The sequence below is a fragment of the Trachemys scripta genome, chromosome 4 (assembly GCF_013100865.1).
Source record: "Trachemys scripta elegans isolate TJP31775 chromosome 4, CAS_Tse_1.0, whole genome shotgun sequence".
In the NCBI taxonomy this organism is placed as follows: domain Eukaryota; kingdom Metazoa; phylum Chordata; order Testudines; family Emydidae; genus Trachemys; species Trachemys scripta.
The window spans coordinates 60809994-60836533 of record NC_048301.1 but is presented as its reverse complement, the minus strand read 5'-3'; the positions used below and the strand labels follow the sequence as shown (position 1 = coordinate 60836533).

Sequence of the window (26540 nt, the reverse complement as noted above, 5' to 3'; positions counted from 1 at the left end):
ATATAGGTTTGTTCTTCACCTTCAGCTGGCAGTTTACGATGCCAGCTGAAATAGGTATGGCATTCAAGTGGTCTCAATTCTTCCCCAGTAACATGGTATGTATAATCCTACAGTAAAATAGCTGTATTTGGTAAGGGGAGGAAATAAAATACACCTTCAGCACTGCCCCATGTGTTAAGCACAATTACTCTGAAGTACCAGTTTTTGATTGGAACTTCAGAGGATGCTGCCATATTCTTTCATGTAGTCACTGTGATGAACAGCTAGGAAATGATTAAATTATCTCCCCAAGAGTAGTCCGATGTGTCAGATTATTTTATTTTACACAATTAGCACAAGAGAAAAAATGGATCTAGGTTCTTGCTCATCAGTACAGAAAACCAGTTTGACAGCACTACCTTGTCTTCACTGTTGAGCACAGCTGGTGTTAAATCCTTTACCATCGTCCTCAAATTCACTAACAGTTTTGAAGCAGCAAAGCATTTTTTCCCCCAATTACCCTCTCTTCTGAAGAGCACAGGCAAAGTGGAAATGTCTGGTACCGTAGTGCATACTTTCTGATTTCTCAAGAGACTACGTGGTAAGAATTTATGGGAGTGACCAAAAATTACAGGAAGCGGGAATCATACTTATCCTTACTTGATCACAGCAATAACTCAAACTAATTTTCAATACAGAATAAAGAGAAGCAGAGCAGCATCAGTTAGGGTCGGAAGACTAGCTTTTCAATATTGTTTTAGTATGGCCCCAATTTATCGCATTGATTTAGAAATCAATAAGCTGCAGCTCCCTATTTGGCCACCTTAGCCCTCAAATTTTTTTTTTTTTTTTTTTTTTAAAACAAGCTGTCTGCACTACTCCAACAGCAGGCTCCTTCAGCACATAATGAAGGACCTTTTACTGTAACCACCCAATAATTATGAGCTCTTTCTCCTGCAAGACCAGACAAATCATGGTAGCTGTGAATATTGCTGTGCTACCAAATGGGAATCAAATTCCTGGAAGACAAACTCACCCGATAGACAGGTTTACTGTTGTGGTTCCCAATGCCGATACGCACAAAGCAGCCGGTGACCGTCTTGGCAAAGAAGGGCATATGACACCAACGCTCCAGCTTATGCCGAGATAACCGTACCCGATTCAGTTCTTCGGGTAAGGAGACTGGCTGGGATTTGGGAGGAATTTCTTCTTTTCTGGTTTGGAAAAGACAAGGAGGACAAAAGGAATTTAAATCTATTAGCACCAAACAAAGGAGCTTTAGATAACTAATTGAAACATTTGTAAAAGGATTTAATTTGTCAGGATGGAAGAATGTAGTTATTTGAATTTAGTACTCATGAGAGCAGTCCAATGGAAAGCTCTGGAGACCAAAGCCCTATATACATAGGACAGGTACAGCATGGGCAGTAGTTTCCTTTACACTTCTCAACTATGAGCCATGTTCTTCAGGATGCAAGTACTGTTGTCTCCAGGGCAATTTAATCCTTGGCCCAACGTCACCAAATCACAAATCAATGGTAGTAAATTTCAGACACGACAAATATGGGCACAATTTGAACAGTGATGTAGGATTCTTATCCCACCATTACGAGACTCCTCAACCAGTCAGTTTATACTCAACATTTTTCACAATGCAAGTGTGTAGCTTCAATTTTTCAACACAATTGGGGCTATTTCAAAATGTTTCCCCAACTGGCTTAGCCCTCAAGGGTTAAGTGCAAACTCTGGTGCCAACAAGCAAGAATTACCTCACCTTCCGATCACTGCAGACAACAGGAAAGAACACACTTGGGTCACAGGAGAGTGTTAAATCCTAACTGCTGATCCAGTGGTGGGAAGCTGGACTACAAGAGGGAATGCAAATCAATCCCAAATCTAGCTGCATGTAGAAACCCGCAAATGACATTGCCAAGAGGCAGAGCCACCTCTGATGCACTAAGTTTCCCCCCACTTAATCCTCTAAACCAAAACATGGTCAGACAGGTATTTTACACACACACACACACACACACACACGACAGCAGTTTTCTATAACCTGTGTTCAATACTTACTCTTCCTCCTCATCAGATGAGGATGATCTGGATGTGCGATCACTCTTCTCACTAGACTTATCATCCTCTTCTTCCTCTTCATCATCTGAGTATACTTCACTAGTTTTTAATGGCTGTTTTTTTGCAAGCAACTCAGCTGAAAAAGGAAATAATTGAGCCTTTATTTTTGCTGAAAGCTTCTCCTTGCATTTGGAACCTTCAGTTGAAAGAGACAGGATAACCAGATAATTATGTGCTCACAAGCTGGAAACCAGCTTCATAGTATACAGTTACACTTACACCTAAGCATTCACTTAGTCACTGTAGGTATACTATTTGAAACAAACAGAAGTATGCAAAAGTTACCTAAATCTCAGCTGTGCTCATTTGAAACACTGGGTGTTGAACAGCAACGTGATAAGGAAACAGGATTCACATATGCATACTTGAGCTTATTGCTACCTTGCCAGTCTATCTGCTCATGACAACAACTTTTGGAAGAAAAAGGCACAGACCCCCGTAAGGTATTAGACCTTTTTAACCAGTCTAGGCAAGAATCAAGGAAGGCCAAAAGATGGTGTCACAACTACAGTCTGCAACAAGATGCCTGGGGCATGTGATGAAAAGAACAAAATATGTTCTGTTTACATGTATAGAAACAGATGGCAATAGAGAAAACATTATTGAGAAATGAACAGAGTCTAGGTGGTTTAGGAGTTCAGTAATGGGAGCTTTCACCTCTAGGTAGCTACTTGAACTACATCTCAAGCTGGCAGGAATGAAATGTTGTCAAGTGGTCACTATTCAATGGACTGCGTGAAATTATTTGGTGGTTTCAGTCCACTCCCCAGTGAATACACATCCCTGTCTCACAAGCCACCACCGCCAACTGACACCTTTAATAGCAATTTCAGTCAAAAGACCAAGGAACGAGTGAACATGGAAATGGCAATTTTGGAGTGAACAAAGGTCAAGGTTGGAGCATATTAGGGGCAGAGTGTGAGTGAGGAAGCTTGATTAAAGATTTTGGGCTACGTTTACATGAAATTGTATTCAAGATTTTTTTTTTTTTTTTTTTAAATTAAAAACCACACAGTTCCAAAGATATTACAGGGTTTAGAATCAGTTCAGTAGGCCACTGAAGAACAAAATGTACTGGCTTTTAAAATGGTGGAGGCAGCACTATAGGGAGAAGTGGGTTTGGGAAAACTCTGCCAAAACAAGAATTGGGGGCAAAGAGGAAATGGGGAAACAAGAAAACGACCATTAGTTTCTAAACCAAATCAATCCACCTAACTGAGTTTTTTGTATTGACACCAGTTTAGAGACTAGTGCCCCAGCATCACCTGCTACAGCCATATTACACGATTAGTAAACGCACTCCAAATTACGTTCTTTGCAGGTCAACAACAAATTTTCACTCACCTGTTCTGTTCTTCCTTTTCTCTCTCTCTGCTTTCAGTTCCTCCATGGCCTGAGATTTCTTATCCAGTTTCTCATCCCGCTTTGACCGTCGTTCTTTGTTGTGTGACATCACCTAAAGGGTGTGCACAGAGAACACTTCATTATCTAGCCACAGCTCAGAGACTGAAATGAGGAACAAAGTTAGAAGTTCTCTATTCTAGAATTAGAGCTGGTTGAAATTTCATTCAAACGATTCAATAAAGTCCCTTTCCCCTCCCCCCAAAAACCTGAAAATTTTCAGAAAAGCCTTTGAAAATCCTAAGCTCTGTGTCAAAATTGAAGATTGATATTTCAAATTTCAAAGTTTCATTTTTTGTTTCTCTCTTCTTTGTTTTTTCCTTTTTTTTTTCCTTCCTTATTCCTTTCTGCCATTGAGTTTTGCCTAGAGTTTGTTTTCACTTTTTTGGCTAAATTTCAGAACTTCAATTTTGGAAGAGTTACAGAATGGCAAAAGCAAAAATGAAACTAACTTTGCAAGTCTCAGAAGTTTTGAAAAGTTAAAATGGCAACAGAAAAATGGGGCAATCAAGGTAAATAATCCTGGACATCATTCATTGTATTGTACGCAGTGACAAAAGGCAAAAAGGGGGCGGATGGGGAAAAAGTTATACATTTTTCAAAATATATTTTGCACAGAATTTCAAAAAACAAAATACTGTTCCATTTCAAACTCTGCAAGATGGAAACAACTTGAAGATGCCATTTTTCACAAGACATTTTTTCCATTTTCAGCACCTCTATCTCAAATACCTGGTAGTGTAGTATGGAAGGTTCTATCAGCATAAGTCCTGAGCAATTTATGCAGGATATTCTTGGACAAAACCTTTCTAACACACCACAAGCTGGGTGTTCTGTTTATGCTGTGTGTTACAGAACTACTATAGTACAAATGATTTGGGTTCAAGAGTTACTATTTTTCCCCCTCCAGACTTTCTCGGTACCACAAGCCCAACAGCATAGACAACAAGGGCAAAAAACCAACTAAAATTTTTAGATGTAGCTGAACGTTTCCTAAAGTAGCTCTACCACCATCACTGTAAAGTCTGATCTTGGAACTTCCCAATGGAACACAAGTAGAAAGCTCAGGCCCTTGCCTTTCCAGGGGTATAAAGCTCTCATTTCTAGCCCTCGTGGGTTATGAGATAGCAGACTTTAAAATCTGTCATCGATGCAAGAGTGCATATTGCATACTGCACTTCAGACTAATGACGTTTCTTTGTAAGGGCAAAAAGACCAAACAACAACAAAAAAATCGTTTCACTGGCAGGTTGTTTTTCAAAAAAAAAAAAAAAAAGTGGCAATTGTTTGAAGTTGTTCAAATGTTTGGAATTTTAGAGGTAGCCCCTAGGAAAGATGGAATAGTTGGCAAAATACACGTGAGTCAATTAAAGATGCAGAAAAATTGTAACATATGGCTCTGCCATTTATCACATAAGTAAAGTACACACAAGGGATGTTACCCAGAAAGGAGATAAAAGACTATATAGACAAAGCGGGTTCTTTCTTTATATTTGCTAGAAGAGTAAAATTGTGTAAATTACATTTCACACAGAAAGCTATATTAAAAGAGCATTCAAGTTGCCAAGTGAAGCACTCAAGAGGCAAGAAATACCAAGGTATTCTTGCATAATTAACTCTTACCCCTTATGCATGTGAATTACAATACAATCCTTCATTACATGAACACATTCCTTCAGAGCCCTACCTCTGGCCCTCCTAGAACATTGCCACATGCACTTGCACGTGTAATGAGAAATTCAGCTCAACTTCCTTATAAATGCAGGTAATAGAGTCATCAGAATATTCCGAGGTCGTTCTTCAAAGAGAACTCTCATATAAAGTCTGTACACATGCACAACACACATTTAAGAACTTGTAACTTGACTTAATTCTAAACAGGTTTTCACCAAACTACAGAAAGTCTCTAGGCTGCAGATGTGCTTATGTCCCTACCACCTTTTACACTTCTGCTCCACACCAGAGGGGCACTAGGAGCTATTATTTATTTATTTTTTTAAAATAGAAAAATTATTCTTCATTATTCTTTGTGATCAAAAATGGCTTAACTGTTTTTGGTCAAACTCCCCTAAAAAAATTCACTTCCACCATGGGACCAAATGTGGGAAATTTCAGCTTGAAAGGTAAAAGTTTGACAAAAAGATATAAGCAACAACAAAAAGCCCCTTTAGAATGAAAGCAGTTAAGCAAATATTATATAATAGAAAAACAAATATAGCTATATATTTTCTTTAATTTATACGTTCTTTGTGATCTGAAAACTCAAAATTGCATTGAGCACAGAAGTGACCTGACTTTCCTGCCCCCTACCAGGTTGCTGGGAGGGGTATGAAAAGTGGCAGGAAGGAGGGCAAAAGGCAGCAGCATTCCTCTGTGGGATAAAGTCACTCTAGTAGTGAGAATTGCTGTTTCTCTTACCTGGCATTCCTGGATCTGTGAGAGCTTTTTCTTCTCCTGCTCTTCCTCTTGCTTTTTCTTTTTCTCCTTTTTTTCTTTCTTTTTTGCTGTTTTTAGTTTCTTCTTAATTTCAAATCTGGGCATAAACAAGTGGAGCAGAAGAAAGTAGATGAAAGGGCTGAAACCAATTTCCGGCATGACTCAGATAAGGACGGGCATCAGATTCAAGGAGCATTATGGATTAAAAACTGAGATGGACAGTAAATATAAAATATTGAGTTCTCTATCACTGAAACAGTGCCTGAAGTTAAAGAAAATGGATATATGCTCAGTCTCACAGCTGAGCCACAGTTATGCTGTGATAAAATGGGAATTGGAACAGTCAAGCCAGGTACAGTAAGAACCAGTAGAAGTTTGATAGTAATCTAGAACCCAGACACTGGTTCTGGTACTCCTTGGAAAGGTACATGTGATGCCATGTTATACCTAGGGGAACAGACATACTAACTTGCAAATTTTGTTATTTGTTACATTGCAGAATAGTGCCTAAATATAATCAGGTTCTTTAGATTTCAGACTAAAAGCTTGTGAAGTTTCTTTTTCAGCCCCCATACAAACCTCAGTGTTCAACTCCACAACTATAGACCTTTCCAAGAGAACCAGTAAAAGCATGCCTCTAGTATTCATAAGCTACAAGAACAAAATTGTATTTCAGACTTGGTCTCAGTTCTATCATACACATAATTCACATTACAAAACAGCCAGAGAACAAAGACATGGCTTGACAACATTACTATAAAACTACAATTAGGGCTTCCATTCAAACACCAGCAAACTTGGGAGGAGACATGCACAGAATGGGAAGGAGTGCCGTAGCAGAGTGATTGAGCCTACAGCAGAGAAAAGCAGCATATTTTTGATGCCTGCATGTACAAACTCAACGCTGACCAGTATAGCATCATTTATGTAGATGGGTCTTCCAATGGGTTTATGCTCAAATAAATTTGATAATCTCTAAGGTGCCACAAGTACTCCTGTTCTTTTTGCGGATACAGACTAACACGCTGCTACTCTGAAACCTGTCACAGAAACAGTGCTCGCTTACTACTATTACTACAACAAGAAGAAGAACTAAGAATCTAGATTTTCTGGTTAGAGAACACCAACTCTACTCTAACAGCCCAATCCCGCAAAAGATTGAGCATGTAAGTAACTTTATTTAAACAAGTAGTTCCATTGGAACACTTAGCCCCCAAGAAGAATGTTGACACACTTTTATTAATGTGCTCTGTTGAGGGACCAGAGCGGAGTAAATTAGTTTCCAGTTCTCATCAACCTCCTTTCAAGAGGCTCAGTCAATGAAGGCTCTCGACCACTCCACTAAGAATCTCCAAAAACCCGCTGCTGAGCCCTGGAAGAAGGTATTATGTTCACTCAAGAAGGGTATCACTTGCCAGCCACTGGCCCCAGCTCCCAAGATGTTATCGGAAAACCACAATTAGTGTTTCCAGAGTTTCAAAACACCAGCTCCATGCTGATACCTCCCCATATCTTGTTCACCATGCAGTCCACCTTGCCTTAGAGAAAGTGAAAGTAGAATGGAGGGAAACTGGGCACTGAAGAGCACAGATCAGGGGAAGATGGAACTACCCCACAAGGGGCGAGGAGGAGACCATGTGGGACTAGCTCCTCCCTAGAGTTCAAGCTCAACTTCATCTTCCTTTTCTCCAGCACAGTGGCTCCCCTCCAGGTTGCCTCAGCAGACACCTTCAAATATTCAAAGTTGACTATTCCAAGGTGTTAAATCTCCATATCCTAAAGGATGATCAACTAAACCCCACCAACATGTTAACATGTTTAGTTCAACTCCACTTTCCTAATGCACAGAACAATGTAACAGCAAGTCACTGAGGTGGATCCAAAACATCATGGATTGAGGAGTTACATGGGTATATCACAGAGTATTTCCTAGGATGAGAAACTAAACTCCCCCTTATCTAGCAAACTTTTGCAAAACACTTTAAATTCAACAAGTTGCCAAAACTTTAAAAATTAAACAGAAGACCTTGAAAAGATCTTGAGCCACTCCTAGCAATGCTCAGCTGTTTATAGGTTTTCTTAGCCAGCATGGTAACTAGACCAACTGAGCAGATGGTTTGTAAGAGATGGGGGTTCTCAAGTTATTCCCCTGGGGATTTAGAGAGACACTTGCTCCATTCTGGCACTTTCAGTACAGCAGACATTACCTGAGCATCAAGAATTCTGCACTGAAGGTGATCAAAGCAGTAGCAATGTAGAAGCCCATGTAAGTTTCTAAAGTGAAAGGAAATTAGTTCCTCTGAGGGGTCTAAGCTTCTCTTATGGCACATAAGCTGTAATATAATGGCTACGCAGCTGCTCCATTACAAGCCACTTGGTTGGGGGAGAAATGAATGGATTCCCTTTTCTCCTACTCTCTGATTCTCTGCACAAAGCCTGCATCGATTCACCTCAATAGAGTGTCAACACAAACCTAGAGACAACAGTTTAAAACTCTCAGCTTCAACTACTTGCTTTAGCAAAAACATCCACTTCAATTGAGGCTGTGAATACAGAGTGAGTAGAATACCACCAATTTTTCACCCAAACTGATTCATGAACTATCTGAAGACAGAGACTGTTCAGAGAAGACTTGGAAGAAACTGCTAAAAGCAGACTCTAGTAACAGCCAGGCTGGGCCAGACTCATGAAGATCCCATAACTGATCATACTAGCATGGGTAGTAGGCCAGAACCCTCCCCTCTACAGACCTGCCAGAGGAAAGGAGGGAAGAAGAGATGAAAAACATTGAGAACAAGTAGAATAGAAGGGAAAAAATCTGTTTCATGTAAACCATAATTTTGTCAGTTACATGCAACAGCACCACCTTTAACGGAAAGAATTTTATCACTGAAATAGCAAGTTTGACAAGAGAGAGACACACAAAAACCACTCAATCTAAGGCCTTGTCTACACTACAAAGTTTTGTTGACAAAAGGTAGCTGTTCACCACTCCGGAGGTGCCTAGCCAGACAATGAACCATCACCTGGTTAAGCAGCCATTTTTCAGCAGGAAAAAGGGGTGTGAGCAAAAAAAACGTATATCCTGACAGTGGAACAGCTGGAAGTTCCCATGCAAACAGACTTGCTGTCGCCTGAATCCCAGCTGGAGTTGATTCTCAAAGAAGAGAAATGCTACAAGAAAGGGGAACATTCTCCAGATTATCTTTCTCCCCTCATCTCTAACTCATGGCATCAACACTTGAAAGACAAAGGAAGCATCACTGAACTGGAGGAGGAGTCCTGGCTGAAAAGAATCCAGCCAGACTGCTGTAAGCACGTGGTGAGAGAAACCTTTTTACTTTAAATTCACTTAGTTTGTTAAGTATTCACTTAAATTTTACCTTTTTATATTTTTGTAACCAATTCTGACTTATTCCTCATTACATGTAATCACTTAAAAACCATCTTTAATAAACTTGTTTTATTGTTTTATCTAAACCAGTGTACATTTGGATTGAAGAGTTATCTCAAATGAAGTTGTCCAAACATTATTTTCTATTAATAAAATAGACTATGAGCTTGTATTGTCCAGAAAGAAAAAGCTGAGCAGTACAAGATGCACATTCTGGGGACAAGTCTGGGACTGGGAATTTGCTGGTGTCACTCTGCAATATAATTCAGGAGTGAATGGCTAGAGCACTCATAACTCAGCCGGCAGTAATTTGCATGCAAGAGGCCGTATGTGAGCAGGCCAAAAGTGGTTGCTCTCACAGCAAAGCAGTGTAAAAGGCACCCCAGCTTGAAGAATTGAGAGGACACAGCTGTTCAGCAATCCAGATTGTACCCTGAGTAATGTCACATGGTCTTCTCATGGATCAGTAGCTGGTTAGAAGACAGGAAACAAAAGGGTAGGAATGCATGCTCAGTTTTCACAGTGGGGAGAGGTAAATAGCAGGGTCCCCCCAAGGATCTGTACTGGGACCAATGCTGTTCAACATATTCATAATAAATGATCTGGAAAAAGGGGTAAACAGTGAGGTGGCAAAGTTTGCAGTTAGCTTTGGATTTAACTAAGAGTTACAAAGGGATCTCACAGAACTGGGTGACTGGGCAACAAAATTGCAGATGAAATTCAATACTGATAAATGCAAAGTAATGCATGTTGTAAAACATAATCCCAACTATACCTAAGAAATGATGGGGTCTAAAAATTAGCTGTTACCACTCAAGAAAGAGATACTGGAGTCACCATGGATAGTTCTCTGAAAAACATCTGCTCACTGGCAGTAGCAGTCAAAAAAGCTAACAGAATGTTAGGAACCATTAGGAAATGGATAGAAAATAAGACAGAAAATATAATGCTGCTAGATAAATATATGGTACGCCCACACCTTGATTAATGCATGCAGTTCTGGTCGCCCCGTCTCAAAAAAAGATATTAGAATTGGAAAAAGATACAGAGAAGGGTAACAAAGATGATTAAGGATATGGAACAGCTTCCATACGAAGAGAGATTAAAAAGACTCTGTTCAGCTTAGTAAAGAGAAACTAAGCAGAGATATAACAGAGGTCTATAAAAGCACGAATGGTGTAGAGAAAGTGCATAGGGAAGTGTTATTTACCCCTTCACATAATACAAGAACTAGGGGTCACTCAATGAAATTAATAGGCAGCAGGTTTAAAACAAACCAAAGCAAATGGTTCTTCACACAACGAACAGTCAACCTGTAGAACTCATCGCCAGAGGATGTTGTGAAGGGAAAAAGTATAAGTGGGTTTAAAAAAAGAACTAGAAAGTTCATGGAGGATAGGTCCATCAATGGCTATTAGTCAAGATGGTCCAGGACACAACCTTATGCTCTCAGTGTCTCTAATCCTCCAACTGCCAGAAGCTGGAACTGGATGACAGGGGATGGATCACTTGATAACTGCCCTATTCTGTTCATTCCCTTTGAAGCATCTGGCACAGGCCACTGTCAGAAGATGGGATCCTGGGCTAGACAGACAATTGGTCTGACCCATTATGGCCGTTCTTATGTTCTTCTTAATTCATAAGCTTACCTTCTCTTCAGCACTTCCCTCTTCTCTATCCGATTAAATAGCTCCTGTTCCCTCTCCTTCTCTGTCATCTGTTCCAGCCGAGCTCTGTCCTCCTCATCTCCCATCAGGTCTTCCCCATAACCATCGTGGAACTCCTCATCTTCAGATGATGAATCTGAATCTGAGCTGGAGGAGGAGCTGTTGCTCTCTGAATCAGACACTTCACCTGAAATGAAACCATGGGACAATTATGTTATGCTGAGGTAAAACTAAGTACTCCAGCTTGGCCCTACCAACAATGGATGTGGAATATGGCAGCCGTATTAGTTCTCCACTACACTAGTAACAGTATGGAATAAGAAGGAATCAGAATAAAGCCAATTAAATTGAAAGACAATACATTTATATGGAATACTTTGCTTTCACCCAAAATGCACTACTATCTACAAGGTATCATGGAGTCCAAGGACTTTACAGAATTTCCAAGAGATTATGGTGTCACTACTGTTCCACCATAATGCCCACTCAAAGATGCAAAGAAGTTTTCATTTTGATAGGACTGTTAAACTTATTTTTCCTGAAATGTAGAAGAAACAAAAACACTGAGTGACAGAGTATGTGAATTTTTCACGTTGTTTTGATGCAGATCAGGTTGACGCACACTGAATATAAGATATCAAAAGTGACTACCATTTTTTAATTTTCAACCCTTTTTGACAAGAACATTAATCTGTGATCTGATTTATGCCCCACATATTACTTTACATCTGCTAAGTAGGACACAGTACCACTTAGAAGTAGGTTCCAGGTTTCCTACAAGTTAGTTTTAATACACCAGCATGAAGCTGACAGCTTAAGCACTGTCAACATCATCATTCCCATAGTTGTTGAAACAACATTCTGTTTGAATAGGACTTCAGGTGACAACATTGCTAAGCTACAACACAGGCTAGAGCTGAGACAGACTCCCCCAAGGGATAGTTCCTTGAGGAGACCTTAAGTTCATCTCTCAGCTCAACTGACAGTAGTTTATAGTTCCATACCCTTCACCACCTTTATTGCTAGACAATCCAAAAAGGCAATCAATTATAACTGCCAGTACCTCCCCACCATCACTTTACAAACAAATTAGCTTCAGGAACTGCTGAGAACAGAGCTTAGGCCTCTGATGGGACCACCCAAATATTACCCAGACATACTGCATTTTGATTGATTGTTCCACATTGTCATTTTAACCAATACACCATATTGCCTTCCCAGAGTCACAGATGGAATCTTGGATTCCTGACCCCATCCCCAACAGATACTAAAAAGCAATACAGCCCTAGGACCCTATGAAATCTGTTTTATTATTGTGGATTTTCAGATTTATTATTTTCTGATTGCTTTTTTCCCCATTTTTTTTTATTAATTCTGTCTTTATGGGCTTTTTTTAAATCAAAATTGTTTGATACATTAACAATTAAGTAGCCTTACTGTAAATGCAGAAAAATGTTCAAAATTGGACTGCAATGGGAAAAACTGATTTTACAAAAAAAATCCTACAATTTAAACAAAATATCCTGCAGATATACAGTATACAGTAAAAGTAATACATTGCAAATCACTTTTTAAAGTAGTGCTCAGTAATGTAACCAAACTAACATTGCTGAACAGTAACACAAGTGCACAGAAGTAAAAGCTCTTACAATGTCAATTCAACTGAATTCATATTTGAATTAAAAAGTAAAAAAATGCACTAAGCATCAAATATTTCATCCTTGCAGCAGTCATTGTTGCCATTTTAAATTCAACTCAGTACTTTCAAACTTCCTATATTCTGAAGGAATGCTTAAATTCATTTCAAATTTGATTAAATAATTTCAAACTATCACATCAGTTTATTGCTGAGAAGCATTACAAATTGACAAACTTAAATGTCATTTCTGGCAGACATCTCCACTGTGGTACAACATGGTTAGCCTTGTAGTGTTTCCTTCAGAAAGTGATTCCCTCTTGGCTGCAAGTAGATTTTTATATTTACTAAAGCTTCTCTCTGTGTCTACAGAGCTGACAGGGAAAAAGATGTAAGGGTAAGACAACCTCTGCTATTTTAGGCGCTCGTCCTTTCATAACCTACCAGTAAGTGCAAAGATACAGTGGATCTGGGATAGGCTCATTTTGAGTGCTGCGCACAAATACCAGCCATTGTTCATACAGTTCTGATGAGAGGTGGGCAAGAGGCGGTAGCTTGCTGTACTGATCAATGTTTTGTTGCATGGCTGGAGTCTGCCTGAGAGCCGCAACTCCTGTGAAACTAACACAGCAAGGAACCGAGTTCTCAAAAGCTGCACTTAAATCCCAGATGCTGGCCCTTCTCCCCTAGCCCTTGCACTCCCTGGTGGCCCTAGCACCCTGCATGTCACTCCCCACAGCCCTAGCCCCCGCAGCCCCCCTCCCAGCATCCACTGGTTTCTTACCTCCGGGGCTGCAGTTAGCTCACCTGTATAGCCTGCACTGCCTGCCTGCCACTGTGGTCCTAATGCTAGGGAGAGCCTGGATTCTGTATTATTTTGATTCCACGATTCCGTCCGAGTTCTTGTTAACAGAGATTTTATAGGGCTCTACACCCCCCAACTTCAATCTTGCAATCTAGCACAAATCCTTAAGCTCATATGCTCTTATATCAACAGACTGGCATATCTGATTGTCACACAGTTCATTCACTTAGGAAATTATTCTGCCTTAACATTGCTGAGGTCACTGTTAAGTTCTCCAGTCAGTGTGTGTTTGATAAAGCTGGGGAACATATTGCTTTTCAGTATTTGTTGAAAATGGAAGTAACAGCCCTAAACTTCTAAGAATGTTATCACCACTACAGCAGGCATTATGAAAGTGGCAAAGAATATGGGAGAGTTTTCTAATTTATTTTAATGCTTTTAAGGTTTTGAGTGGGTGGGATGTGCCTGGATGCAACAAGAACTATCATTGTAAGTTTTTCTTTGCATTAACATGGATTACAGCATCTTCCTCTGAAATATCTGTTACCAGCCACTGTTCAAGACAGAATAATGGAATAGATAAACAATGGGTCTACCCTGTTTCCCCGAAAATAAGACATCCTCCGAAAATAAGGCCTACTTACAGTTTTGCCTCTCGTTGTAATATAAGGCATCCCCCCGATAATAAGACCTCCCCGATAATAAGGCAAAAAAATGTGTACCGTATTCTTCTTCATTGAAAAATAAGACATCCCCTGAAAATAAGACCTAGCGCATCTTTGGGAGCAAAAATTAATATAAGACACTGTCTTATTTTCGGGGAAACAGGGTAACATCTTCCTAGACCTATTCCATTACCAGATACCTGCCTGACGTTTTTACCATAAACAAAGTTACACTTGACTTTTCTTCTACAATTTCAGCAACACATAGTATAAGAATTTTGATACAGTGTATAGGATAATTAGCAGTCTTATATGAATACATAATTAAGTATTCCCCATACAGCACAGTACCTGTAACGACAGTCAAAGGAAAAGTTTGTGTAACTGTGGGGGGACATCCATGGGAATAAAAGACAGTGGTTCCTAAAGGGGAGGAACAAACTAGAGGGCCTAAAAACTCTGCCCTCCCCATCTTTAATTTCTAACAGAGACAGATAGGTTTAACATTTTTCTGTTGAAGTACTATTTAGTATTTTTAATAAGTGCTTTCAGCAATACTGTACTTAACTACAAGCAGTTTGAGGTCAGTGCCGAGCCACCGCAAGTCTAAAAATCATTTGACTAGACCACCCAGATTACTAGGAGCATAAAACAAGTATTCTGAAGATGATTTGGGGTATCACTGACATACTGAATAGCACATAAAATGAGGTAGCTTCATTCTGAGTAGCACTGTCAGCTGGTGCACAAGGAGTGTTTTCTTACCCTCTTCAGGTGCTGAACTCTCAGCTGAGCTCTCTTTGTCTGAGCTGCCTGAGGAGGCAGCTTTGTTCATCTGTTTCTTCATAGCTCCCTTCTTCTCTACTTTGCCAGCTTTTCCCTTCTTTTTGTTTTTAGAACCTCCAACAGTCCACTGAAAAGTAAAAGGAAAGGACAAACATGAGATAAGGCACTGGAAGACCCCACCCACTATCCTCAAAAATAATCAAAAGCACACCACAGTGTAAGAAATAGTTTTGCGAAACATCCCAATATACGGACAGCTGGAAGACAAATCAGTGCTACAAGAAAACTGAGACAAATGGCAAGCCGTGAATTTATCCCATCAGACCTAACAATCAGTCACATGAAAATCATCCAGATTTTTACCAGCTGCTAAGAGACCGCTCATATTGATAGGACAAAACAGTTTTAAGGCACAGAAAGGTCCCCAAACTCTAAAATAATTGTTTTGTAATATTTAACAGCAAATCTGAGTACTGAGGGCTTTTACTCAAAAAAAAAAAAAAAAAGTTTACCAATATAGCTGGACATTTCTTATTCAGTGTTTTAGCTTTAGTCTCCCACTATTAAACAGGAAAAAAGTGATTGATTTGTTTCCAAATCAAGTTTATTCAAGAAGCACATTTTAAATTCCACTAAGGGAAAGAGGTATAGAGACAGAGTCCTGCAAAAAAGTCCTCATCCTCAACCCCTACCAGGAATACACAGAACAGACAAGTCATATGGTAATTGCAGTTTTTTTGTCCCTAAATTAATGCATGGAATACCATATGTAATAATACAAAATATTTCCATATATGTAAGACACACAGTAACCGCTGCCACGGGAACTATAAATTTAGTTTGACTTTTATACTTAAAAGGCTCAATTTCAGCATTCTCTTAACATCCTTCTCCGGTTGTTGTTATGCTTAAATTGAAAGCTTCCTGGGGCAGGACAGTACCTTCTTGTAAGGGGGGTGAGGGAGAGATCAATGAGGTTCTGTAGCCTGCAATGTGCAGGAGGTCAGACTAGAGGATCATGACGGTCCCTTCTGACCTTAAACACTGTAAGTATGTATGGACAGCACCCTCGGACATGGTGCAAAAGATTAACATTGTGTCCCTGTAGTTGCACAAATTCCTTTTACCTTCTATTATACCATATATTTTCTGATTAGGTTTCTTCTTCATCCCTTACCACTCATCACCCAGTCACAGCTGATCGACCCACAAGAAGGGTCAACGATCATTCAGTAAACATATAGTGTGTTCATATGCTCTGGTCCCTTATTAACTACCAGTAGTCTCGTGCTTTTGGGAATTCCCACTGGATATGAAAGAAGGTTCTATCTCCAAAAGGGATAAGAGTTTTTAAATTTTTGTATCTTCACACCATGCCATTATATTAACCTCATTCCCGTGACCACCCGCAGTCAGGGTCCAGTCCACCTGACATTATTTAAGCAACCAGTCCCTTAAATAGAAACTCCTTGTGGTATAGCAACATATATCCTTTTGCATGAGTGAGATCTTGCACTCAAGACCATTCCCCCAGGCTTTTTAAAAAGAGAGGGGACACAAAACTACTGCCTAATTAATAGGGCTGTCAATTAATTGCAGTTAACTCACACGATTAACTCAAAAATTAATCACAATTAATCGCACTGTTAAACAATAAAATACCAATTGAAATTTATTAAATATTTGTATGTTTCTACATTTTCAAATATATTGATTTCTATTACAACACAATAAAGTGTAGAATGTTCACTTTATATTATTTTATTACAAATATTTGCACTGTAAAAATGAAAAACAAAAGAAAGTCTTTCAATCACCTCATATATGTACTGTAGTGCAATCTCTTTATCATGAAAGTGCAACTTACAAATGTAGATTTCTTTTGTTACATAGCTTCTCTCAAAAACAAAACGATGTAAAACTTTAGAGCCTACAAGTCCATTCTGTCCTACTTCTTGTTCAGCCAATTGCCAAGACAAACAAGTTCTTTACATTTACAGGAGATGCTGCTATCTGCTTCTTATTTACAATGTCACCTGAAAGTGAGAACAGGTGTTCGCATGGCACTTTTGTAGACGGTGTTGCAAGGTATTTACATGCCAAATATGCTAAACATTCATACCCCTTTATGCTTCAGCCGCCACTCCAGAGGATATACTTCCATACTGATGATGCTCGTTAAAAAAAGAATGTGTTCATTTAATTTTTGACTGAACTTCTTGGGGGAGAATTATGTCTTCGGCTGTTTTACCTGCATTCTGCCATATATTTCATTTTATGGCAGTCTCAGATGACCCAGCATGTTTGTTTTAAGGACACTTTCGCAGCAGATTTGACAAAACGCAAAGAAGATACCAATGTGAGATTTCTAAAAATAGCTACAGCACTCAACCCAAGGTTTAAGAATCAGAATTACCTTCCAAAATCAGACAGGGACGAGGCGTGGAGCATGCTTTCAGAAGTCTTAAGAGCAACACTCCAATATGGAAACTACAGAACCCGAGCACCAAAAAAGAAAATCAATGTTCTGCTGGTGACATCTGACTCAGATGATGAAAATGAACATGCGCATTCCGCACTGCTTTGGATCATTATCGATCAGAACCCAGAATGGATGCATGTCCCATGGAATAGTGGTTGAAGATGAAGGGACATATGCATCTTTAGCGCATCTGGCATGTAAACATCTTGTGACACCGACTACAACAGTGCCACGCGAACGCCTGTTCTCACTTTCGGATGACATTGTAAACAAGAAGTGGGCAGCATTATCTCCTGCAAATCGTAACCAAGTTTGTTTGTCTGAGCGATTGGCAGACGTAAGACTGAGTGGACTTGTAGGCTCTAAAGTTTTACATTGTTTTATTTTTCAATGCAGTTATTTTCTGTACATAATTCTACATTTGTAAATTTAACTTTGATGATAAAGAGATTGCACTACAGTACTTGTATGAGGTAAACTGAAAAATACTATTTCTTTTGTTTTTTACAGTGCAAATATTTGTAATCAAAAATATAAAGCGAGTACTATACACTTTGTATTCTGCGTTGTAACTGAAATCAATATATTTGAAAATGTAGTAAACATCCAAAAATATTTAAACTATATTCCATAATTTTTTTAATCGCGCAATTGCAAATTTTTTTTAATCACTTGACAGCCCTACTAATCAAGTATTATTCGGAGTCAGTGTCAGATCTGAACTTAGTCACATGTGTACCTCAGACCACACCTTTTATTCCTTTTGGCACAGATCAACTCCCATCCTCCCTGCCTGCAATCAATAGTCACATTAATCAAATCTGACTGTTTTCCTTCTGCAAGTACCCTTTTTCATCTGGTTAGCCTGCCATTCCTAGAATGCCTAGACACCACAGCTTTCTGAATTAACTCTCTTGATACTCAGTTATAGACCTTATCCTCTGATCTGTCAACAACTTTTTATTTTTCCTAGCTCTTGATTTTTATGTTCCCTCTTTCATCCTCACCACACAGTGCTCCACAATTGAAAGTTACTTAGTGCTGCGCAATGCGTTCTCTTCCCATGTTTAAATATCCTTTGCTCATCAGTTTATGGGGGACGCTCCATCACTTCCATAGTTTTTGAAATGTATACAAGTACTATAGATTGATCAAACAGTTAACGTATATTTGTCTCAAAACCCTCTAGCACCTCTACCCCGATATAACGCGACCCGATAGAACACGAATTCAGATACAAGACGGTAAAGCAGCGCTCCAGGGGGGCGGGGCTGTGCACTCCAGCGGATCAAAGCAAGTTCGATATAATGCGGTTTCACCTACAACTCAGTAAGATTTTTTGGCTCCCAAGGACAGCATTATATCGGGGTAGAGGTGTATTATGAATACTAACAACCAATAATCTTGTGAGATCTTGGGACAGTGAGATTTGACAGATGACTAGCAAGGTGTTTATCGGTGTATTCCATGCTCTCAGCATCCCTCTAAGTGTTCCACTTATTGTCACAGATGTTAAAGACCTGCAACAATCATGCAATTTCTTTATGGATTTTTTCTCTTTTAACATTAAGCTCTGCCCTGCTTCCACATGGCTGTTCAGCAGGGAAAAAAGCAGAGAGGGAATGAAGTAGAACACAACAGATAGCTTCCTTCCCCCCGTTTCCACCTCACAAGATATTGATATAGCAAAGGTGCTGCTGCATTTCACTTAAGAGGCCAATGAGTTGCTAAATCGTTATAATTACATCTGCTACAGATCACGGACTTCGAAGCACACTTCGCACCAAAGCAGAGCAAGCCCCAGAGGAGCCACAAGAGCTGCAAGAATAGTGAGGTGACAATAGTGTACTGCTGACTCTCAGCAGAAATGCTGGGCTAGTTTACAAATCTGGGGATGCAGTACACATGCAACCGGATAATTGACTGAAGGAGAACAGTCATGGTCCTGTACCTCCCTTCTCACAAACCCTACCATGCCCAGAGCACCAAACACTGCAGAATTCAGCCATAATGAAAGAAGAGGAGAGATGAAGATTTTCCAGGGTTACCTTCTTGCTAAGACTACTTCCGTCTGTTGCATGCAAGATATTTTAAAGTCAGAGTCTTCACTCATGGAAAAAATCTACTGCAATGATCAAGGTGCACGAATAGCACATGGTGGAGCAGAAATATGTACTCCATTTTAAAAATCAGTGTGGGTGAAAACTGAACACTGCTTTATTTTTTCTTTAATTTACAAACCCATTTATATTCATATTTTGTGCACAGTGAATATGGAGGTTTGCAGATTGAATCATGATGCAATCAAACCCTAAATTAAACTTCAGAATACATATGGACAGGGTTTTTTTATTTGTATTTATTCAGAGTCCAAAAACTGAACAATATGAATACTTGCGCAAGGTGACGAGACAGTCAATGACTATGAACTGAATTTTTCACATCCCCAAGATGTACATTACATTTAAAACTACATCAATAGATGGCTTAGAACAAATCAGCTGTGTGCCAGAAAAATCAAAATGCATAAGGTGAGTGATTAAAAGCAAACAGTCATCAAATAAAACAATTTACTTGTTACTAATACCACCTAGCTCTGCTGTAGCATCTGTAGATTTCAAAGATGTACTAAGTATAATAGAAAGTCACTGGAATGAAGCTTCACAGCATCATCTCCTTCTTTAAAGACTTAACACCATAGTTTTGTTTCAATCCTTGTTTTCTATAAATGTCTCAGCAGAAGAACTACAGCCAATCACATTCTTCCTACTCATTTATATTTACTGGAAAAATACTTTACTACATGCTAGAAATTTGGGAGAATGGCTGTTTATCATTGGTCTATGCTAGTGGTTTTCAAATTGTCAAAATGTTCTTTCCTGCAATTGTAGAAAGAATTCAAACAGTTAATGGTGTGACCATTTTTAAGGGGTGGAATGAACCATCAGCTCCACTTCCTGCAGAAAGATGTTTGCAAAGCCAACTGTAACATTGCAACAGAATATTTTTACTCATGTAGTTGTGCAAACATCTTGTTAATTTCTCTCTGTCTTACTGGGTCATTTTTATTTTTAATAAAAACGTAATTAGGAGACACCGATCCCCAGTTCTAGAATTCCTAGATACCAAGACCAAACAAAAAAAAAAAAAAAAAAAAAAAAAAAAAAAAAAACCAAAGCCAACAGCCAGGCCTTACCATATAACAGAAATGGCCAGCCAAACCCTTAGAACAAGAGAGATCAGAAATATTTTGCTCTCCCCAGGCATTCCCACTTCCTCAAAAGCTATGGTAAAAAGATGTGCTTTGTAGCATGTTGATGATCATCAAATTTGGGCTATTTCAGACAAGGTTTTCTGGAGGAGGTTAGAGGGGAACAATGCAAAGGGAAGTTCTAACGCAAAGCCCCTCGACTCCAAAGAATACTCAAGTTCTAAAGCAAGCAGTCCCTCAAACTGAAGGGCTCCCAAGCACCTCCACAGATCTCGCCTCTGACAATATTGTATGGGGAGAGCAGTAGTTTTAAGCAGGAAGGTCAAAAACCATTTAGGCGGTTTTCTCATAGCATTAAACAAGTGCTGAATTTTCTAAAGATATTTGGTGTATTGATCATACAATTACAATTCTGCATTTGCTGAATTCCAAGTGAAAGGGAAAGACAGACAAGTTCTTTCGGAAGCCATTGTCTCTAGGCTTGGTTATGCCTCTCAGAGAGGCAAGCCTCACTTTATGTGTGTCTATACACAGTGGTTCTGAGTATACTGTACAATACAATACATTGCTAATTATGTCAGAACTCTCAGACAAACAAGCTGTAGCAACTCAGATATACCATGTCAAACTTACCTCATCATCACTGTCTGAGGTCTCAGAGTCTGAAGAAGCTGTTGGTTTGCTAACAGGTGGCTCTTTCTCCTCGGAATCACTGCGTTTCCGTTTGGCCAATGACAGGAGCTCCTAGTACAAAAAAAAGTTTACACTTATTTTAAAGCCAAATAACTGGATAATCCATGTTCTTATATTTGTACCCCTCTCTATAGTATCCAAGTACTTTCCAAAAGCGGTAGGTCTCTCAGTCAGGGTCAATCATCAAATTTGTGTTTGTATTACATGAAAATAAAAACAGATCAATGCTGGAAAAAATTTTTGAAGATGACAAGCCATAAGTGCTACGTATTATTATTACTGTTTACTTCGTAAAGAGACACAGCATCAAGACAGATTACCTGTTGGTGATGCCACATGGCAAGATGCGTTACAGCACTTTAAGTGCATTGTTGCATGACCCAAAGGCCAACTACCTCTAACTAGTCAGGTAATTCCTAAGAAATCTAATTTTTTGAAGTATGTTAGTAGTTATATACTTTTTAAATAAGTTATTTTAAAGTGACAAAGACATACACGATTCAGAATCTTAACTGGTCTATTCAATCTCTCTTCACATCCCATAACTACAATTAAATGACACACTAAATCTTTGGATAAACACATTGATATGGCAGGCCTCAGGCTAGAAGATTGTAAATTAGCAGAGTCACGCTCCCACAACTCAAAGTTCTAGTGAGCATTTTCAAAAACTGGAACTGAAAAAAAATATATAAAAATGCATTATCAAGAGGAGTAAATCTATTAGCCAAAAGTGGATCTCAAGTGTCAAGGATCAAGGGCTCCACTAGTAGGTCCAGGGGCAATAAAATAAACTCTTGCTACCTCCGCTAGGTGGGGCTGGGATTCTATGTTCTGCAGCAGCCTTTGGCTAGTTTGTGTCTGATAAACCAGAAGTGTCAACTCTCCCTAGCTGTTAAAAGGAAGAGGAGCGTTTTGTCTTCTGTTTGCTGTAAGGATGTAAAGTGCCACAACTTCTCTACCCTTACCTTATTTATGGGCTCTCCCACCATGAATAATTCCATTCCCTGGCATCATTCCTAGCTTTTTCAAAGAGCACAAGCAATGGCATGAAATTGACATGATTCTAGAGTTTAGCTGTTGCCTGCATGGTTCTGAACAGCAGATTCTCTAAAATCCTTCACTACTGCTGCTTCTGAACTTAAGCTATCAGCAGCAGCATCACCACATGGGAACTTCTGCAGTCTTGGGAAGATAACACTAAACTGGTTTACATTAGTTTCCACAAATGGAAGCTTGACTTCACAACCGTATGGGTTGGAACTTCATTTTTTAAATGCATGTAAATTCTGCAGAAATTGATGGCTTAGGTCCACACACTTGCTAGGGAAGCTTCCACTGGCAAGTGGTTTTTTCAAACCTCTCTCTGAAACAAAGGCATGTAACATCAGAAGATTAAGTTTATATAAGATAGTTATTTTTTTGAAGCAGTGGTTCCTGACCCTTTTTGTTGGAACTCCTAACCACCTGCACAGAAATGGCTGAATGGCATCCCTCATCCCACCTCCCTGTGTATCCCCTCGCACTGTCACCATTGTCCTTTTATTCTTGACCATTTTCCTTCTTCTGTCCTAAATGTGTTTTTTTTTTCTTTTCTGAGTAACTATTCTGAAGGATTCCTCCTTCTCCAATTTACCAAAAGACTATATGCTGCAAGGCTAGAGGTGAGGCACCAATCGTGGCCCTATTTGGCATATGCTTTCCCAGTTGAGTCATGCTTTCCCAGTGGAGTCACAGAAGACAAAACTGCATCTCTCTGCTACCTGAGCCTAAAGTCCGATACATGTGAGCTGCTAATATGGTTGTCTCAAAGGCCTCTGTGGAACAGTAGGAGTCAATGGGTAGCTTCGATGGAGCCATCCATTACTTCACCCACAGCTGTGAACACGTTTCTAGTGTATAGGGGAGAGGATCCACAAGCTATCCTCATCCACAATGTTCCTCTTCTCTGGCCTATGCCAGCCTCCTCTAACCCTGGCTTGAGGTCACTCTCAAGCTGTTTAACACTGTGAAATTTGTATGAATTTAGTGATGGTGAAGAGCTGACAGGCCTCAAGACTGAAGTTCATTATTCATGCAAAGAACAGAGATACAACCATAGCATCCATGCAACTTTTCTCATCACTGCTCCACTACTGTTTCTCAAACTTTCCTTGAAAGAGCCACCTCTCTAGTCTCCGGGTGATGTTCATTCTTTTTCATCTTTCTACCAAAACTCCAAACAACAAAAGTTTGTTTACATTTGTTTTATTTCCCAACATACCAAAAACTTCTCCTATGAAGTTACCAGTTAATGGCCCAGTACCTGCATCCGCTTCAGATATATATATATGCTTAAGAATATTTAGCCAAGATACCCAACTGGATGACCCTCCTTATGTGATTTACTATATATACTGTACAGAAATATATCACATCACCAGTGACTGTTAAGATTACAAAAAATTAAGAAGACAGGAAGTCTTTTGAACCAGGGCCAGCTCCAGCATTTCTGCCGCCCCAAGCAAAAAAAAAAAAAAAAAGCTACAATCGCGACCGGCGGTGGCAATTGGGGAAAAAAAAAAAAGCCGCGATCAGCAGCGGCAGTTCGGCGGCAGGTCCTTCGCTCCTAGAGGGAGTGAGGGACCTTCTGCCCCCGAATTGCCGCACATGCCGCCCCTCTCCCTTGGCCGCCCCAAGCACCTGCTTGTTAAGCTGGTGCCTGGAGCCGGCCCTGTTTTGAACAAAGTCCACTCCACAGGGCACAAGAAGTGGAGTCTAACTTCCATGCCCTTTTTGAAGCTCTCATGCACTTCAATTAATGCCAGGTATAGTATTTATCTTTGGGGTTCCTCTTGGGATGTTCAGACACTCTACCTCACTACCATTTCTGGGCTCCTAACCTCAAGTAATCTCCCACCAATTGAGCTCCCCAGGTTCACCACTGAGGCTCAGTGGAAACTAATGAATGTATATTAATAATTCCCACAGTAGCCCATCTCAACCCTCGATGGGCATACTATACTAGAGGGTCTGGAGAGAGAGGGGACCTGATTGTATTTATCTCCCCCTAATTGGTCTCCTAGCATCTGAAATACCATGAGAAAATTAACTGTTCCTTTAAGTATATTCCACTTACTCCTGCAGTTTGTGGTGTACCTATAGGCATAGGCCACCTGAACCCGCAATGTGACAAGCATCAGCAACTGAGTGACACTTTTCCCATGGAGCCAGCACCAGAGACTAAATCCAAGGGATTAAAACATTTTAGAGCATCAATCTTTCTCCACCTTTTAGCAGCCTACATAACCCTCAGACCTTCACCTTCAAAACAGAACATGCTAACACCTTTCACTAGCGAGTAAGACTAGCTATGAGAAAGGACTTTACAAATGATCTCTTTCCAGGGCCTGGATGAAAGTAGCCACCATTCTACAGCGCAGACATTTACCCTCTGCCCCACAGCCTAGTCCAAATTGATGCCAAGGTTTCCATGGATCCTTAGATTATCCCAAGGGAAAGAGAGGAGGTTGTACCGTAATTAGCACCTGTATCCAGGGCTCTAGAGTTTCTGTTGTCACCCCCACCTCCCGCAGGGTGCCCCACCACCCCACGCCAATTTCACCCCATGCCACCCCCAGGTGCCGGGCTACTCTCTACCAGCACCCGCTGCCCCCCTCCCCCCACATGCGCTATGCCCGGGGGTCTCTCCCGCGGCCCCAGAAGCCAATCGGGACCCCATCCCCGCACGGGGAGGCGGGTCCGAGGCCTCCCCCGGCAGGGCGGAGCGAGCTCCGGCCGGCCCCGGCGGGGGGACAGTGGCGCCCAGCCGTGTGCTCCGAGCGGGGAGCCCGAGCCCAGGCCCCGGCCCTGCCTCCCGCTCAGCTGCGTACCTGGTCCAGGTTCTCCTCGCTGCCGCTGTCCTCGGTGTCGGAGTCGATGAGGACCCGGCCTTTCCGCTTCTTCACCATGGCGGGGCCGGCTCCGCCGCGCTGAGGGGCCCGCGGACGGTGCGGCACTGAGAGCGGCTCGGCCTCCCCCGCGCCGCCCGACCGCCCTGGACACAAAGGGCACCGAGCATGCGCCCCGCGCCGCCCCGCCCCCCGGGGCGGGGCCTCCGCAGCCACTGGCGGAGGGGGGCGGGGCCTGGGCCGGGTGCACGTGCCGGTGGAGGGCTGCTGGGACGCGGTGTCACCCGTGGGGCCGGGGTGTCTGTCACCGCCGCGCCGCGCCTGCCGCCACGACCCCTCGGCGCCCCGGGCCGCCCATGCGCTGCAGCTCGTGGCTACCGGGTGACTGCGGCCGACAGGGATTGCGGAGAAATATGTTCTCCTCCGTTTTCCAGCGCGGGCTGGGGTCTCAGTGCATCTGGCAGCGCTCTGAGCGCAGACACGTTCACTGCCGCCCCGGAGAGTCAGGCCGGTTGCCCCCGTGTCGGGGTGGGGCTTTCATACAGCAACTGGGGAGAGAAAACATTTAAAACACGGGAAAAGGTGACTCTGAAGTCTCCAAACTGCGGGGGAGGGGCGTTTGTGTGTGTGTAATACACAAAAATAATTTGAACTGAGGCTTGAAATTGACTAAATAGCAAAGTAAGCACCGACACCCTGGGCAAAGCCCCATTGACGTCAGTAGGGCTCCTTAGGGGTGCAAAAGTCATGATGCAGAACTTGTTTCAGGATTAGGGCTCAAGGGCTCGATCCTGCTTCCACTGAAATATTGAAGTCAGCGATCTAACTCCGACGGACTTCACTGGTGCAGGATCAGGCCCGAAATGAGGACAGACTGTATCCTGTTGTTTTTATATTATAACTGAATGGGTTCAATCATGAGAGCGGGTTTGCAGCACGTTTTATAAAATAACCGTTTAATAAGTAAAGGTATAGAGAATTGCAGCTTCATGACCACACAGACATCAAAACAGTCAGCTAGCTGTACGTATGAGAGTACAGCCTGAAGTTTTTACCTAGCTTGTACTTGGGCAAATTTCCCATTGACTTCAGAGAGATTTGACTTAGCGAAGTGCTCAGATACCATACCATGATGATAGGTACCATATAAGAAATATTATAGAATTCAAGATTTGCCCCTGGAGAATAGAATATAATCTTCTTTTCTAAAAACACAGATTACATACTTCGTCCCTGATTCTGCATGAGGCTCTGCGCAGGCACAAGATACATTTGTATGGAGCTCATTGTCTCTGTAATTGTCAAGACATTTTCTTAGCTGTACATAACTTTAGATAAGGACTAACGGTTGTAATTAATAAT

The 26540-nt window shown here is 41.0% G+C and overlaps 1 protein-coding gene across 2 annotated transcripts in view; it reads right to left on the bottom strand.

The window, feature by feature from the left end:
* RTF1 (RTF1 homolog, Paf1/RNA polymerase II complex component) overlaps positions 1 to 25343 on the bottom strand; it is a 44856-nt gene extending 19513 nt beyond the window's left edge. Inside the window, exons 1-8 of one of the 2 annotated variants that reach the window (XM_034769112.1) lie at positions 25161 to 25343; positions 21229 to 21339; positions 14882 to 15029; positions 10993 to 11197; positions 5932 to 6046; positions 3457 to 3568; positions 2053 to 2248; positions 1016 to 1193 (exon numbers count right to left, since the gene is read on the bottom strand). In XM_034769112.1, the coding sequence (XP_034625003.1) occupies positions 1016 to 1193; positions 2053 to 2248; positions 3457 to 3568; positions 5932 to 6046; positions 10993 to 11197; positions 14882 to 15029; positions 21229 to 21339; positions 25161 to 25238 (1143 nt within the window). In that variant the 5' untranslated portion in view covers positions 25239 to 25343. The remainder of the gene's footprint in view (positions 1 to 1015; positions 1194 to 2052; positions 2249 to 3456; positions 3569 to 5931; positions 6047 to 10992; positions 11198 to 14881; positions 15030 to 21228; positions 21340 to 25160) is intronic. The other variant, XM_034769113.1, reaches the window with a different exon arrangement.
* Between the last annotated feature and the right edge of the window lie 1197 nt (positions 25344 to 26540).